Below are 17,303 nucleotides of genomic sequence, written 5' to 3'. Positions count from 1 at the left end.
CCTTGTCTATCAAGTGGAATGGAAACAGTCACTATAATTGCAAGCAATACAAGTTCACTGCAATATTAACGTGTTTGCATTTAAGTAAATTGATGCAATTAATGACAAATACTTACCAATACACACATCTATCTTCCCTTTGATAGCAGCTTCATGCAGAGGAGTGTAGTTCCAATTGTCTCTGGCATTTGGATCTGCACCTTGACATAGTAACAGACTAACCACCTCAGCATGACCAAAGGAACAAGCATTATGAAGGGGTATTAGCCCTCCATCATCACGAGCGTGAACATTGGCTCCTGTTTGCAGCAAGTGTTCTACTACATCCTTCCTTCCAAAACCTATGAGAAGAAAGAAACCTTTGTTAAATGTCTGTCAACACAGAGTCTAATTAAATATCTATGTGGGCTAAGAAGTATGTTTTAGAGTTAGGAACAACCACATGAGAATTAAATCCATTTTTAAAAGCATTTCAATCATTTGGTCATAAACACAGAATGTTCAGTACAGGCCAAATATATTTCCCACTTGCAAGATGCACTTAGACTGACAATGGACATATTTAAAATAAATTTAGGTAATCAGAAGAATGTCCCCTAAACTCATGTGCTTCCAGAGCCTCTTGCAGAAACATGTTCTGGAGCACAGAGTCTTACTGCCCTTTGGGGCCCTTTCTGAGAAGACCTTGTAGGTATCACAGCCTTTTGCACCAGCTTCAGATGAAGAATGCTATAATCCCATTCTTTAAGAAGGGTCCCCTATCTTGGGCAAGGCCTAAATTAAAGATTCAATGAAATGATCAGAGTGAAATAGTAAAAACAAAAACTTTTCCACCTAACCCTATCATCAAAATAAAAAACTATTTATAGTTAAGTTTGTTTCTTTAATAGCAGATGAAGGGAGAGAAACTGAAGAACTATTAAAAGGTGGCAGTCTAGGCAATGGAGGACCTGAGGGAACTGCAATCATAACTGACAACTTATGGCTCAGAAGCATTCTGAGGTTGGGCTCTGTGAAAACAGCATCAAAGGGAAAATAGAGTGCCTTAATATTGAATGCTAATTGGGGATTTTAACACGTCATTCTAGAGCTCATCATTACATCACACATCCCAAAATCATGGGGAATCAGATAGTTTGTTCTCTAGAATCCAAGGCACCAATCCAAGTGCACGTACACAGGCAGTATGTCCCAGCAAGAAGATAGCAGTTAATATTAGGACTCTCCCAAAGACATCTTAAGAAGGTAAAAGTCAAAATCCTAACTTTTTCCTTCATTTCTCATTGGGGGGGCAACAGGTTTGGAAACCTCTCTTCTGGGTCACATCCTACTCTTTTTCAAATAGTGTGTATTCTGGGATGCCTTTTCAAAGAGTTCAACCGACTAAATTTTAATGTGGTTAACATCAACACTGATTAATCTAGTTACCGCTGTTAGACAAAAAGGAAAGAAAGTGTTGCTGGAGCCTCCTTTGCACATGCAAATTATGACAAGCAGCTGGACAAAGCAAAGTTTCTTCCAAAACCCACTCAATCTGTAAAATGGAGATCCCACCATGTCCCTCACTCAGTTTTGCCAAGAATTAATGAGTTGCATGAAACAATGAAGATTAAAAACAAGAGTCTAATTAGCACTTTTTTGAAGTCTTGTTTCCAGTTCTATCAATGAAGCTTTTTAATTCAGGCAACACATGAATCAGAGTTGGAATCGTTAAAGAGATTGTTTATTGGTCTCTACAGAACTAAAAAAAAAGTCTTTGTCAAGTTTAAATTGACTTCAGGGCCTTCTTTCTGATCCAGCAAATGAACAGAAGATTCTGTCCAAGGGAGAGCCCTAAACCTTAGGGAAAGGTTAGAAAGACTCTTGCTGGAGTTGGAGGGGGGAAGGGTGATCTTTGGTAAGTTTATTAGCATGTGGTATAGGTTCCTTCATTGTTTTTAATGTTTTCTTTGTAATGCTTTCACCTTAAGAATAAATGTGCTTGCATAAAAATGATCATGTTAACATGTAATTGCTGGCAATTACTTTGTTCATAGTCTTTCAAGAGTAAGCAAACACTGACACCATTCTCATTAAGCAAACTGGCTAGCTAGCAATAATACTGTACACAGCGAACTGTGCTGCCTGAAGTACTCTCAGAGGTGATGGCGGGGAGAAGAGGGAGACAGACATGTACACACACACACACACGCACGCAGGTCTCCACCCAAGAGAGGTGAAAGCTAAGCAGCTGGGAGCCTAGAGTGGGTGCTATTGCTGCATCACAGAGAGGAACACAGAATCAGTTGCCTTGAACTGAGAGTTTTGTTTAAACCTTAAATCTTTTTGCATCTCCAGATAGAAAGCTGATCCATCCAGCAATTTACTAAACTTGAGGCTTTAATTCAAAATCTTCCACTTAAAGACCTTGCACAGATGATCAAGCAAAACATTAAGAAAACAACCTTCAACAAGACTTGAAACCAGTGGTTCTCAACCTGTGGCCCTTTACGACCCAATCAGCACACAGCTACGGCCCACGTGACATCCTCAGGGCCATACAGGTAGCATACAGGTATAGTGTGTGGATGCAACCCACATAACACAGAAAGCTGCATACGTAGCCCACAACGGTAAACAGGTTGCTAACCACTGCTTTAAACCAAGTTCACCTAGGCCCTGAAGTCAGTGGCAGCTGGTAGGTGCCTAGCACTTCTGAAAGTCTAGTTACCTATTTAGGTGACTAACTAGTCTTTATCATTAAGTCTTGGCCCACATGCTTTCTGCAGGTAAGAAACGAAAATTATAAAATACTACAGTATATCCATACCCTTGCATGAAGTAAGAACATGTCTTCCCCAATTAGAGTATTACACTTGATCTGAGCTCATAGAGCTGAGAAGCTACATAACAAGTTTAGTTGTATCACACAGTCAGATAATGCAGTTGTATAATTTGACTTGTCTTACTAAAAAGCAGAAATTTCCATCCGGTTTTGACAGGTACCCCAGGTAATGTGGGAGCGTCAGCTTGTTTGGCTGAGCCAATGGCACAACTCATGGAATGTGCGAGCCAAACTAGCTAGTTCTATTTTCTTTTAAACTAACTATAATCTCAGTTTTATTCTGATCACAATTTGCTGTAAAACTTTGGTTTTCAGTTTTCTAAGAAAGATTTTTATTTCAATTATTTTCACTGTATCTTTTACCCTCTCTTCCACATTACAGATTACTTGCTCTTGTATTAGTCTGTAGTGGGGCGGTGCCCCACTCCCTGAGAAAAAGGCTGGAACAGGCCTTTGAGACTGTGCAGGCTGGCAGCCAATCAACAGAGGCCTGTTAGGAGCTAAACAGGGCTGGGTTAGTCCCTATAGAAAAGCTGCCATTCCCCCTGCTAGGCAGTCTCTTCCTGACTGCTAAGGGAGAAGGACTGGCTCCTGGACTGAAAGGTAGCACCTTGGACAGAGCAGTCAGAGAATCATAGAATATTAGGGTTGGAAGGGACCTCAGAAGGTCATCTAGTCTAACCCCCTGCTCAAAGCAGGACCAATCCCCTAACAGATTTTTGCCCTAGATCCTAAATGGCCCCCTCAAGGATTGAACTCACAACCCTGGGTTTAGCAGGCCAATGCTCAAACCACTGAGCTATCCCTTCCCCCAAAGTGCTGGGGAAGGGCAGAAGGAGCTGAGGAGCTCCAGCCAAGGAAAACCCCAGGCTGCCAGCCTTGCTACAAGGGTCAAGCGAGAGCACAGGGCCAAAGGGGAAGCAGCCCAGGGACGAAGTCTGACAAGGGGAGAGAAGGAGAGCAGGGAGGCTGCCACTAAAGGGTCCCAGGGTCAGGACCCAGAGTAGCAAGTGGGCCTGGGTCCCCCACTTCTCCCTTGTACTACGCGTGGCTGACGAGGAGTGTGGCCTGATACAGGCTGTGCCTGTGACAAAGGGGCTAGACTGTGAGGCTGCAGCCGACCACTAGAACAGTTGCAGATGGAGGACTGCTGATAACACCAGACCTCCAGAAGGGGGTGAAACCAGAGCAGTGAGCACTGACGGAGGGCAGTGTCCTAAAGAGGATATCGCTGAGTGAGGAGCAACATGGGTCCGGACACTAACAGGGGAGCAGATGACGGATGGGATACCACCGGTAGAGGGCACCCTGCAGAGGACAGAGCTAATTCCCAGATGTGCCAGCAGGAGGCGCTGCAGTGGTGAGTCCCAACCCCGTCACATAGTCCCAACACTTCTTTTTAAAAGTTTAATAAGAATATGTTCTCAAGAAAATGGAAAAGCACAGTTGATCTGTACCTGAGCACTGTCATTATGCCAGATAAAATAGTGAAAAATGCACTGAATAAATGTAATCCCATTTCATTACTTTTTAGAGGACCAAATGTAGTTCACATCAGAGCATGTGAACGTCTCCATTTCCAAGCACTCATCTTATTAAGAAAATGGATGTTAGTGTCAGAATGGTTTCCGTGGTATGCGGGTACTTCAAGCTAGTTTAATTTGTCTTTCCAGTTAAGCATACTGAGAGCCAGATTTTCCCCTCACAACATCATTCAAGTCAGTGGAGTTATGTTGAAGCTAGTCCCAGTTCACAACAGTATTAAAAAAAAAAGAGAGAGAGAATTAAGCCCACTGGCTGAAAATAAGTGCATTAACTTAACTGTGTCTAGAAACTGAATCAGACATTTTCAGTGCAGTGTACAAGCTTTCCAATAAAATCGCAGGTTTCACAGGGGGGAGGAGGGATAGCTCAATGGTTTTAGCATTGGCATGTTAAATCCAGGGCTGTGAGTTGAATACTTGAGGGGGCAATTTGGGGATTGAGTTGGGAATTGGTTCTGCTTTGAGCAGGGGATTGGACTAGATGACCTCCTGAGGTCCCTTCCAACCCTGATATTGTATGATTAAATAATCTTAGTTCTATGTTCTTGTATTTTCTCATTCTCCTCCTCCACACATTTTAAACATGATTTTGTTGTACAAGACCACACTATTCAGAAAAATTAAAAAATAGGCAATAGCTGAAGCACAGAAAGCTTCATGTCATTAAAAAGTTAATACAATTCATATAACTTAAATATCGAGAATGATCAGAGATGTTTAAAATGGAAGTCTGTCAGATCTATTAAATTTGTCCTTGGGATTTTGCCATCTCACAGCCCCTAATCATGCAAAGGGGTCCAGTCCATATGGGCATGAGTCTGGTGACATGGATCCCTTTGCAGAATTAGGGCCTTGGCTTCTAGAAGTGTTTTAGCCTCCGCAAAAAGGCATACTTCAAACATTCTTCTTTATCCTCCCACACCATCAGGTGCATAGGACATCCAGATTCCACCCTTGATTTCAGTTTGTTGCTGGTCTGTTCTGAGTGTCATACTGATGATGCGGCTTCTTTCTCCCTTGTTCTGCATAATTCTTCTCTAGGTTACCCACTTCTCTTTCCAGGTGGTGTCCACATTATTATTTGATGTGGAAGTCAGGCTAGTGGCATCTTTAAAGCAGGTCTCAAATATGTCCATCATTGTCTGACCATATTTGATGCTTTTGGTTAGTTTGCTCTCTTTAGAATTTCTGATGTTGCCAGACACTTCCCAGTGAATTCTGAAGACCTTTTCCAGGTTTTACTTCAGAATGAGTTGATCTTATCCATTTCTGTTGTAGATTCTCATGACTCTGCTCCACAAAGGTGGACAGACAAATTAAAAATTCATACTTATATCACTGTCAGTCATACTACTTTTCCAAATTTTTTCAAGTTTCTGAAAGTTGTTTGCTGCTTTCAATATACATGGCTTGACATACAGCATGGTGACACCATCTTTACACATCTCACTTCCTACACTGGTAAAGTGACTTGCTACTTCTAGCGTCTCTCCATCTACTCTGTTGCTTTGGGGACACTGATAGCCATATATTTTGTCTTCCCTTTGTTGATGAACTAATAATTTATCTGCCAAAAGCTGGGTCTTTTTGTCCCTTAAGTGATGTGTCGGGAGTAAGAAGCGAGCACCTTCTTTTGAAAAAACCCTCTTTGAAAATAAATGTGGCAGCATTAAGACAACACCCAGAAGAAAGTGCCACAGATGACCAACTGACACAGATTTTGCATCTGGTATAGATTTGCATGAGAAGGAAGCTGCTAGAAACGTGAGGTGTTTTGCAGAGGACCCCGGGTCTCGTCTTGTCAATATCAGAGTATTGATCTGGATCAACAGAAGCCCAGCTCCACTCCTCCCCCATCTAACTCACCTGGCCAGTGAAGTTAATAGGAGCAACTAGTTGGTAACAACAAGACAAAGTATGCATGTGAGTGCATGAGTGTAATTATCATATGCATATGATACAGTGTTCACTGATACATGTATTACCAATAAATGTGGCGCTATGCCTTATCCCCTGCCCCCCCCCCCCAAAAAAAAAGATCCTGTGCAGTACTTTAAACACAATAAGATGTCTGCTGGAACTAACAAGGACTGTACCAGGGGAAAGGATTGGGGCTAGACTCCTGTCTGTGAAAGAAACTTATTGGAACATCTGAGGGTAATCAGTCTCTTAATGTATTAGGCTTAGATTTGCATGTTTTTGCTCAACAACTTACTTTGTTCTGACTGTTATTACTTGAAATCATTTAAATCCTACTTTTTATACTTAATACAATCACTTTTGTTTATTACTTAACCCAGAGTAAGTGATTAATACCTGGGGGAGCAAACAGCTGTGCATACCTCTCTATCAGTGTTATAGAATCAAAGCTATCAGAGTTGGAAGGGACCTCAGGAGGTCATCTAGTCCAACCCCCTGCTCAAAGCAGGGCCAATCCACAGACAGATTTTTGCCCCAGATCCCTAAATGGCCCCATTAAGGACTGAACTCACAACCATGGGCTTAGCAGGCCAATGCTCAAACCACTGAGCTATCCCTCACAGTCTTAAGTCCCAGGCAGACTGTGACGAGCTACAAAGAGACCTTATAGTAGAATTTCCAAAGAAGGGTGTCCTTACTAAATGCAATAACAAGAGAGGAATCATTACTCTCAGTGCTTGGAAAAATCATGTGCAACATCATCCTGGAACATATTAAGAATCAGATCTCCAGCTTAGAGAAAGAAGCAGGTTTTAGACCTCTGAACCATATCTCAGACATATTTTAGAACAAATTCTGGAGTGGCAGGTGTGATGGGTTCGGCTACAGGGACCCCCTTGGGACTGTCACCTGATGTGCTGAATTTACCTCTGAGCCTATTTTCCTTGCCAGCCTGGGATTCCCGAACCCCTTCTTGTTGAGCCAGACATGCTAGCCTGCTGCAACACAGACCCAGGTCTGGTCCACGCCCCCAAAGCTGCAAACTTTAACCAAAAACTGCTGAGTAGGTCACCTATCTCCAGCACCCAAACACCCAGTTACCAATGGGATCCAAACCACAAATAAATCCATTTTACTCTGTATAAAGCTTATACAGGGTAAACGCATAAATTTTCCGCCCTCTATAACACTGATAGAGCGATATGCACAGCTGTTTGCTCCCCCAGGTCCATTTCATATCTTAAGAAAGTTATCATGAAAATTAACCTGCCCACGCACAGAGTCTACTCACCCATCCTTACCACAATAGTGGTATCCTATCACCTATTCCATAAAAACAAGTCATTCAGCCCAAATACAGTGTTGCAATACTGATCTAATAAGTTTCTACTGTTTGGCCTTCTTTGGCATAAAGAGGCAGTCTTAAAAAGTAAGTTAACACTGCTAGAAGTAAACCATCTAATAAGAACAGAATCACTATAGCGTCTTCATTCGAGATAGCTGTCTTACAAAAGGCGGGGAGGGAGGCGAAGAGTAAGTCTCATCTTCAAGCTATTTCAGTTTTAGAAGAGAAACTTCTTTTCCTTGATCTTCAGAGAAACAGAATTACAAAGTATCTTCTGGCAACATTTTTCACTACTGCTTGTCATGCACTAGGGAGCCCAAATCCGGCACTCCAAGTTCTTCAGGCTTTTAGATACAAATGCAGCAATAGCAGGTAAGAACATGTGATACTCCCTATAGGTAGGGATGCAATACCCTTGAATCCTTACAGTCATAAGAACAGCCATACTGCATCAGACCAAAGGTCCATCTACCCCAGTATCCTGTCTTCCAACAGTGACCAAAGCCAGGTGCTTCAGAGGGAATGAAGAGAACAGTTAATCATCAAGTGATCCATCCCGTCGCCCATTCCCAGCTTCTGGCATACAGAGGCTAGGGAAACCATCCCTCCCCATCCTGGCTAATAGTCATTGATGGACCTATCCTCCATGAATTTATCTAGTTCTTTTTTTAACCCTGTTGCTGGCTTTCATAACATCCTCTGGCAAATGCGGGAGGGATAGCTCAGTGGTTTGAATGTTGACCTACTAAACCCAGGTTTGTGAGTTCAATCCTTGAGAAGGCAATTGAGAGACCTGGGCAAAAATCTGCCAGGGACAGTACTTGATCCTGCTAGTGAAAGCAGGGGACTGGACTCAATGACTTTTCATCCCTTCCAGCTCTATGAGATAAAATAAATATGGAAATAAACCTGTTTTTTATATTTATATTTAAAGAGTTCCACAGGTTGACTGTGCGCTGCGTCACTTCATGACGGAGCAGAAAATAAAGACTTCCCATAAAAACACTCAATGCCTCAAGGAGACACTGCAGTAGAAGTGTAAAATTAACGAGATCCTCTCAACATTGTTTACTACCAAACTCCAAGGAAATTCCTAAAGAAGCCACGTCCAGAGAAGCAGAGTATCAAGGTATTTTTCCCTTCTCTGAAGACACCATTTCTGCTGGATTTCTACTCTTCGATGGGAATTGACTTGGTGAATGTTTAAGAAAGCAAACTTAACAACTCTGACAAACAGCAAGAACAGGGCCAATGGCAACAAAGTAAATGCTAAATATAGAAGAAGGGTAAGAAGACACCTCCATAAATGATACTTTTATAGCCTGTAAGTTGCATCCAAAAGCAAAATACTGCAGTGTGGCCAACTCAAAAATACTGATCACCAAAAAGATATTCTAGAGGGCAGGAGTGTTTGAGCATCACTGCTTCAGAAACACACCAAACCCAAGCCAGGCAATCATGCTTTGTAGAGTATACAGAGTGAAGACTACAAGGTTATTTTTCCTACGTCTGAAATGAAAACCCCCATTAGCAAATGAATTGAATGTGCCTGGTCATGGCCAGCCATTTGACATGGTCTTTTTGTGACAGCACTGCCAAAAAAGATGTTGACTAGAAATAAAGTTGGGTGGACTTTAAGCACTTTAATCCACTTAAAACACAGCCCCAGTCACTGATTATGTGGGGTAAGTCCCCATCAGAATGGGTACATGGATGTGGTAAGAAGGCTGGCAGAACAACACTCACTGGGATGAAACCACCACCACTTTAGAGAGGAATCTCACACGAGTCTGTAGCACCACCTTACCCTTGTAAATATTCAGTACCAGATGGATCGCTGCAGCCTGTCATTCATTCATATTACATGCTGAAGACATGGCCTCTACAAAAATGGCCTCCCCAAGCTAAGAAGTTTGGGCGCCCAGTCAAAGTGGCCCAAAAAGTAGCTTTCAGCTTCACATTAATATCCCATCACACAAATAGAGGCTTTCAAATGAACCATGTCCTTAGAATGTTTGTTTCCATTAATGTTTTGAAAACCCAATTGTGAAAAGATTCAAATACCTTAACTCTGCTCTACTATTACTGTGTACCATCCAGGCAAGTGAAAGCCCTCACCAGTTACCACGCAGAACATTGCTTTAATTCCTATAGTTAACAGAGCAAAGTTCTCTGCACGTTATAAAAAAAGAATTCAACAAGTTCTTGTGTTGTGGGAAACAGATATGTTGAAAAAAAACACTCCAAAATTGACAGACAGTGAAGTTCTGTAGAGTGACCAAAGCAGCAAAATGAGCGGGTAGAGCAGTATCTCCTATGATTGTCTACTGATTTGGTTGATTTTAGGTTGATGAGCAGACAAACTGGCAGCTCTGTGCTGAGAGAGAGGAAAGGAGGCTGCCAGAAAAGAGTCACACAATACATTTCCTTTATGAAAGTTGGAGCAAAATAAAAGCCCCTCCTGCTCAGATATATGTGATACTTTGACGGTCTCTAGATCATTCATTCTATCCACAATGGCTAAAAGGGAATTCTTTGGGCTGTAAACAAAGAACAGGATTTCCAGCTCAATTACAAGAGAGAATAGTACAGGTACAGTGGGGTTTTCAGTTGATGAGTAGCTAATCATATTAGATTCATAGATAAGGCCAGAAGGGACCACTGTGATCATCTAAGACCATCTGTGTAATAGAGGACAGAGCACTTCCCTGAATTAGTTTTGACTTACAGAATATCTTTTAGGAAAACATCCAATCTCAAAAAGCAGCCGTACGTGGCCCATACTAGGAGGGAACAAACCACATGTAAAAATTTCAAGCCTGTTTTTACATATTATATCTCACTGAGAACCAGCACACTATTTACCGCCAAAACACAGAGTAAGTGCTCCCAAACAAAAGGGATACACAATTTCACAATCTCCCCTACACCTACTCTAAAGCTTTCATTTAAAAAAAATGAAGTCTCCAGACCAGGGGTGGGAAAACGTTTTGGCCCGAGGGCCACATCTGGGTATGGAAATTGTAGTGGGCCAGGAATGCTCACGAAATTGGGGGTTGGGGTGCAGGAGGGCATGAGGGCTCCGGCTGGGGGTGGGGCTGAGGAGTTGGGGTGCAGGAGGGTGTTCCAGGGTAGAACCAAGGGGTTCAGAGGGCGAGTGGGGGATCACAGCTGGAGAAGGGGGTTGGGGCATGGAAGGGGCTCGGGGGGGCAGGCTCTGGGCAGCGCTTACCTCAAGCAGCTCCCAGAAAGAGCAGCATGTCCCCCCTCTGCAGCTCCTATGTGGAAGCATGGCCAGGCAGCTCTGCGCACTGCCCTGAGCAGAGGCACCGCCCCTGAATCTCCCATTGGCTGTGGGGCAGCGCTTGGGGTGGGAGCAGCATGCAGAGCCCCTTGGCTCCCGCTAGATGTAGGAGCTGGAGTGGGGACATGCCGCTGCTTCCAGGAGCTGTGTGGAGTGGGGCAAGATCCCAACCCTGCTCGCTGGCCAAAGCAGGCCAAGCCCCAGACCCTACTTCCCAGCATGAGCTCGAGGACCGGATTAAAACATCTGAAGTACCAGATGTGGCCCCTGGGCCACAGTTTGCCCACCTCTGCTCTAGACCATCTTACTGCAAAAAATATATATAACTTTCAAAACATAAGTCTGTCACTAGGCTTACAAACTTGGCATCTGATTTTAGAAGTTTAACAAAAGCCAGAAGGAATAATCTAAGAAACATCCAGTCTTTGCCAGCTATTCTTTCTCTACCTTCTGGCAGCCAGAATCTTCACCCTCCCCACTAATGGAGGCAGAGAACACAGGCAAATAAAATTCACCCTCACTCCCACACGCACTCCTCTTGAATATCTGCTTGTGAAATTCAGCAGCTCACTTAATAGCACCAGGGGAGGAAAATAAATATGGCCCCCAGCCAGCCCTTTAGCCACCACTGCTGCTCCCCCCTACAAATGCATACTCCCCTTTCAGGGAGATGAAGTTCCTCAGTGAGTGGGAAGAAGAGCATCTCCTGTCCATGAAGAGATCCATAGTCCCAAAAGAGGGAGCTCCAGAAAGATATGCTCCCTGTGCTACCTGAATAAGGAAATAAATGTGACTCACTCACCATCCATCCTCCTGATGTGGTGGAAAGACTCCACCATCCAAATACTGCCTAAAAAGTCACTTTTACCCTATTGATTGCTGATGAATGGAGCTATGCTAAACTCATCTCAAGCCTCTAAAGATACTTTTGCTGATGAAGCAAGCTGATATATTCAACTTAATTGTCTCAACAGTGTATCTTGAGTTTTGCGAATAATTGCTCCCGAGTATTTTGCACTAGAGAGAGAGAGAAAAAAAAAGCATTTTGATTCCTAATGTCCTTTTCTCAAGGGCTATTTTTCTTCTCTTTCCCTTATGATAGAGAAAGATTTGTGAGTCTAAAAACTTTATAAAGTTAAAAAATACTAATCTCAATGCTTTTTACTAAAAAACCTCAAGCCAAAAGACTACTATTGTAATAAGTTAATTCTTCTAATTTGTCACTGTTGCTAAAGAAGCAATGTCTAAACATGAATAGTCAACAGGACTGTGAATTGGTGAAGGGGGGGGGGGGAAGACACCAAGGCCCAGGAAAAAGAGTGACTGGAGAATGGAGCTTATCAACAGCCAGAGGCAAAATCCATATACAAGTGACCGCTGGCTGGGTTTGGGGGTTTGTTGGGTTGGGTGTTTTGTTTTGTTTTTTTTTTTTGGGGGGGGGGGAGAAGAGTTCCTTCTCTTTTATGTTAGTCAACAGTGCCACTGGTGTTTCTCTCATCTATCTTTTCCTGTTTGAGTTCATTCAAGAGTATAGTGACTGTCTGGTTTCACCCACATAGTCGGTACTTGGGCATTTAGTGCACAATCACCATTAGAAATCAGATGTCCGTGGTTGACATTTGCAGACACTTTCAAAGGCAGGACCCCCTATACAGAAGTTTATTCTAACACCTTCCCAACATATAAACGAGATCCACTAGTACCTAATGTGATTCTTATCAAACTACAATAACTTACATGGCACCTAAAAAGTGTCTAATCCAGGGGTTCTCAAACGTCATTGCACTGCAACCCCTTCTGACAACACAAATTACTACATGACCCCAGGATTTGAAGGCTGAGCCCATCTGAGTCCTGCTGCTCTGGGCAAAGGGGTCAAAGCCCGAGCCCCACCACCCTGGGCAGAGGGGCCCAAAGCACTTCACCCCCAGGCAGGGGGCCTGTAACCTGAGCCCCACAGCTCAGGGCTGATGCCAAAGCCTGAGTCCCAGGTGGTGGGACACAGGCTTTGACCCTGGGCCCCAGAAAGTCTAATGCCAGCCCTGATGACTCCATTAAAATGAGATCGTGACCCACAGTTTGAGAACTGCTGGTCTAGTCTACAAATACAGGCACAGACAGAGTTAAGTTTGATGTTGAATCTTCCAACAGTAAGTGTCCTGCACTTCAAGCAAGTTTTTGTTCTTCTGTTAGAATGTAATATTGTTAAAACTGTTTTAAAGCGCAACATTCTCTCACATAAGTTTTGTTCATTTTCCCCTCAGTTAAAGTAGAAAAGTGTTTTTCATGTTGACAATCCGAGTGGATGAATAAGTTTTGCTTGTAACTTTAGTGACACCTGTGTCTCACTAGTGATGCTCAAGAGTTTAGGTATGTATGAATTATGCTGGTGAAGCTTTTGTAAGCTTGAATTCAGGATAAGCAGGACCCAGCTGAGGCCAGGTGCTGGCACCATCATGTCACACAATGGACGCTTGACAAAATTACCACACTTAGTGATTGACATTGGGGGGGGGGGGTTATGTCATTCAGTCATTCAATTTTTTGAAAAATTACCACAGACCTCAAAATTTTTTACAATGGACACTTGTGTCCGTGTACGGACATGCTGCTGACCCTTGGGGCATGTCTATACTGGAAACTTCTAAGCGCTGCTGCGGGAACGAGTGCGGTCACGAGCACTCCTGGTAATCCACCTCCACAAGGGGATTAGCTCCCCGCACTTGAAGCCTGTCTACACTAGTGCTTTAAAGTGCTCAGACTCGCTGCACTCAGGGGGGTGATTTTTCACCCCCTGAGCCAGCAAGTTAGAGTGCTATAAAATTTAAATGTAGACAAGCCCTTGGTTGAGGTCTCATGAAATTTATCACTTGATCTATAGAACATGAAGACTTTACAAACAATAAGCCCCACGTTTCAGGGCTCTTTAGAATTAAGCTCCATCTTCATACTCTGATGATAAACTGCTTTTACAAACTCAGCTAATATGAAGCTCAGGAGCTATAGTAGCAGCACTCGGGGACTCACAAGCCTCAGGATGTGGGCTCCCCAGAGAACCACTTTTTGACTCTTTACATTGCTTATTCTGAATATGCCAAAGCAATGTTAGCGCATTCCTTAAAAGTGCTGATTTTTTAAGCAAATCATTTTAGTGTGGTTAGTCCGAACAACATTTTAAAATGTAAATACTGATCACTGTGTACACATTCAAATAGATTTTGTATTATTAAATATTTTAATAGTAATCCCTAGAGGCTGCAAGGTACAGAGCTTAGCACAAAAAAAAATACAGGATGTGCCAGAGAATTCATGATCTGCACAAGAGCCAAGTCCAGAAATCATGTTAGTGGGCTGGGGCTATGGCTTATTTTGAATATCTTGCACATTTTATTGTTATCCCCCCTTCCCTATTTGTGTGTTTTTACACACTTGTGTCATTTTCAATAGCCAGGACTATGTTCTTTGGAGCAGAATCTCGCTTTTTACTACATGCCCACACAGACACAGCTGAATGGGGCCTAGGCTGATGCCCTAGGAACTACTGTACTACAAAGAACATCATCCCCCAAAGGAAGCTGGAGACCAACTGTGTTCTGAAAGTGCCCCAATATTACTTTCTCCCCTAATAATACGCATACTAGTCGATTAACTTCTTGTACAACTAGTAAGGAAGAACAGTTTCATGGGCTATCATTATTTTCTCCATGATCCTTTGCCCCCTCCCTTTTTTTCCCCTTACTCAGTGAATTCAAAGTATTATTTTTTGCCCTTGTTTGGGGGCATATATCTGAAGAGCCTGTTCTCACTTGCCTTCCCACCTGCAGGTGCTATGAAGATTCCACCACTAAAGCAACTCTTGCGCTCTAGAGACCCTTGTTAACACAAAGATGGAAGTTGATGTCTTGGACCTCGTGGTGTGGAAACACTGGAGAACTACTTTTACACAAGTCCTCTTCAAACAGTGTGGAGATAGTATCTGTTTCTTCTCAACAACCAGGAATGATTATAGGACACAGACACAACATCTCTCCAAGCAAGCATAATCAGAAGACAGCGGCTCACACTGACACCAGGAATATGAGTTTGACCTAAGAGCTTAGGCAGAGAGCAGTTACTAACATCACTGAGGGCTTACCTTAAGAATGTAGTAGTGCTTACTGTCACTAAACTGCTTTTCTTTAAGAAAAGGCCATTGACCTACACCTACTCAGCAGTTTGTACTGAAGGGCTACAAACTTTTTTTTAATTAATGTCTAAGAAAAGGGCCTGTAACCTTCACCAGGAAGATAAGGAAAGCACAGTCATCCACAGATACCAAAAACTTGTTCTCCAATCTGTAACACTGCTGACCTGCATTAACACTTCCCTGTCAAGTCACGAGCAGACCAAAAATCATGAAGGTTTTTTTTAAATGGGGGCGGGTGGGTCAGAGGTGGTTTCAGAGACTCCAAGGCAGCAGTCTGAAGTGCTCTCCCCCAGCTCACGAGCCAGTTTTACCTTAGAGTCTGTTCTAGCCCAGCCCATGGGGGATCTCAACTCCATACTCATCCTGTGACCTAGCCACCTCCGCAACCCCACTGGGGCAGGTCCCCCGGGCCGCGCCGCCCACCACCACGGGGAGCGCCGCCCGCGCTCAGTGCCCCGCTCACCCGCGGCGAAGTGCAGGGGGGTGGATTTCCTTCCCGCCATGTCCTTGGCGTTCACGTTGCCCGTGTCCACCAGGCGCTTGACCCGGGTCACGTCTCCATTGCGGCAGGCTTCCAGCAGCTCCCGGAAGGCGCCGCTCCCCGCGCCCGGCCCGGGCGGCTCCGGGCTCTCGGCCGCCGGGCTGGAGGCCGCCGAGGACGAGGATGAAGCGCTGCCGCTGCTGGTGGCCACGCTGCTGCTGCTGGAGCCCGAGGCCGGCGGGGGGGCGGCCCCGGCCGCGCTCTCCGGCGGCTCCGGCGACAGAGCGCGCTCCGCCTCGCGCCCGCCGCCCGAAGCGGGGGCCTCGCCCTCCGGCCCGGCCAGGCTGTGCCGCTGCGGGCAGGGCGCGGCGCCCGCGGGGGAGAGGCCTGGGCTGCGCGGCGGGGAGGCCGGCGGTGGGTGATGGTGGTGGTGGTGCTGGGACCGACGCGGCGCCGCCATCTTCCACTCCGGCCCTGTCACTGCGGCAACGGAGCGGTGCGCGCCCTCGCTTCCGGCCGGGGCAGCCAATCGCAGCTCAGGGCGCCCGGAAGTGACGTTTGTTGTTGTGGTGGGGCAGAGGAGAACAAGCTGGGGCGGGGCCCGGCGGCGGCCTGGCCCCGCCTCTCCTGCTAGCAGCGGCGATGGGAGGAGGTCGCGTGAAGAGAGGGGGGTTCGCGCCCCGCGCCCTGGCTCCCCCTTGCACTCACGCCCCATATATTTCCTACAAATACATTAGAAGCAAGTGGGAGACCAAGCACAGGGTAGGCCTGTTACTCAATGGGGGGGGGGGGGGGGGTCAGAAATAATAGCGGGAGGTGTGGGAATGGCAGAAGTGCTTAGCGACTTATTTGTTCCGGTTTTCACCAAGAAGGTTGGTGATGTTTAGACCCCAGTGAAAATGAGGTAGGCTCAGAAGAGGCTAAAATAGGGAAAGAACAAGTTAAAAACTATTTGGAGAAAGTAGATTCTTCAGGTCCCCAGGGCCTGATGAAATGCATCCTAGAATCCTCAAGGAGCTGACTCAGGCGATAGCTGAGCCATTAGCAATTATCTTTGAAAAGTCATGGAAGATGGGAGGCATTTCAGAAGACTTGAAAAGAACAAATCATAGAATCATAGAATATCAGGATTGGAATGGACCTCAGGAGGTCATCTAGTCCAACCCCCTGCTCAAAGCAGGACCAATCCCCAACTAAATCATCCCAGCCAGCGCTTTGACAAGCCTGACCTTAAAAACCTCTAAGGATGGAGATTCCACCACCTCCCTAGGTAACTCATTCCAGTGCTTCACCACCGTCCTAGTGAAATAGTGTTTCCTAATATCCAACCTAGACCTCCCCCACTGCAAGTTGAGACCATTGCTTCTTGTTCTGTCATCTACTGCCACTGAGAACAGCCTAGATCCATCCTCTTTGGAACTCCATTTCTGGTAGTTGAAGGCTGCTATCAAATGCCCCCTCATTCTTCTCTTCTGCAGATTAAATAATCCCAATTCCCTCAGCCTCTCTTCATAGTCATGTGCCCCAGCCCCCTAATCATTTTCATCGCCTTCTGCTGGACTGTCTCCAATTTTTCCACATCCCTTCTGTAGTGGAGGGACCAAAACTGGACTCAGTACTCCAGGAGGGGCCTCACCAGTGCCGAATAGAGGGGAATAATCACTTCCTGTGATCTGCTGGCAATGCTCCTACCAAAACA

At 44.9% G+C, this 17,303-nt stretch overlaps 1 protein-coding gene across 2 annotated transcripts in view; it reads right to left on the bottom strand.

The window, feature by feature from the left end:
- TNKS (tankyrase) overlaps nt 1-16,064 on the bottom strand; it is a 290,704-nt gene extending 274,640 nt beyond the window's left edge. For both annotated transcript variants that reach the window (XR_004000785.1, XM_030565584.1), the window contains exons 1-2: nt 15,587-16,064; nt 117-341 (exon numbers count right to left, since the gene is read on the bottom strand). Coding sequence is in view for 1 of the 2 variants with exons in the window: in XM_030565584.1 (XP_030421444.1) it covers nt 117-341; nt 15,587-16,064 (703 nt within the window). In the remaining variant the exon portion in view is untranslated. The remainder of the gene's footprint in view (nt 1-116; nt 342-15,586) is intronic.
- Between the last annotated feature and the right edge of the window lie 1,239 nt (nt 16,065-17,303).

This window comes from Gopherus evgoodei, chromosome 5 (genome assembly GCF_007399415.2).
Source record: "Gopherus evgoodei ecotype Sinaloan lineage chromosome 5, rGopEvg1_v1.p, whole genome shotgun sequence".
Classification (NCBI taxonomy): domain Eukaryota; kingdom Metazoa; phylum Chordata; order Testudines; family Testudinidae; genus Gopherus; species Gopherus evgoodei.
The sequence above is the reverse complement of the archived record's forward strand: the minus strand, read 5'-3'. Positions and strand labels throughout refer to the sequence as shown.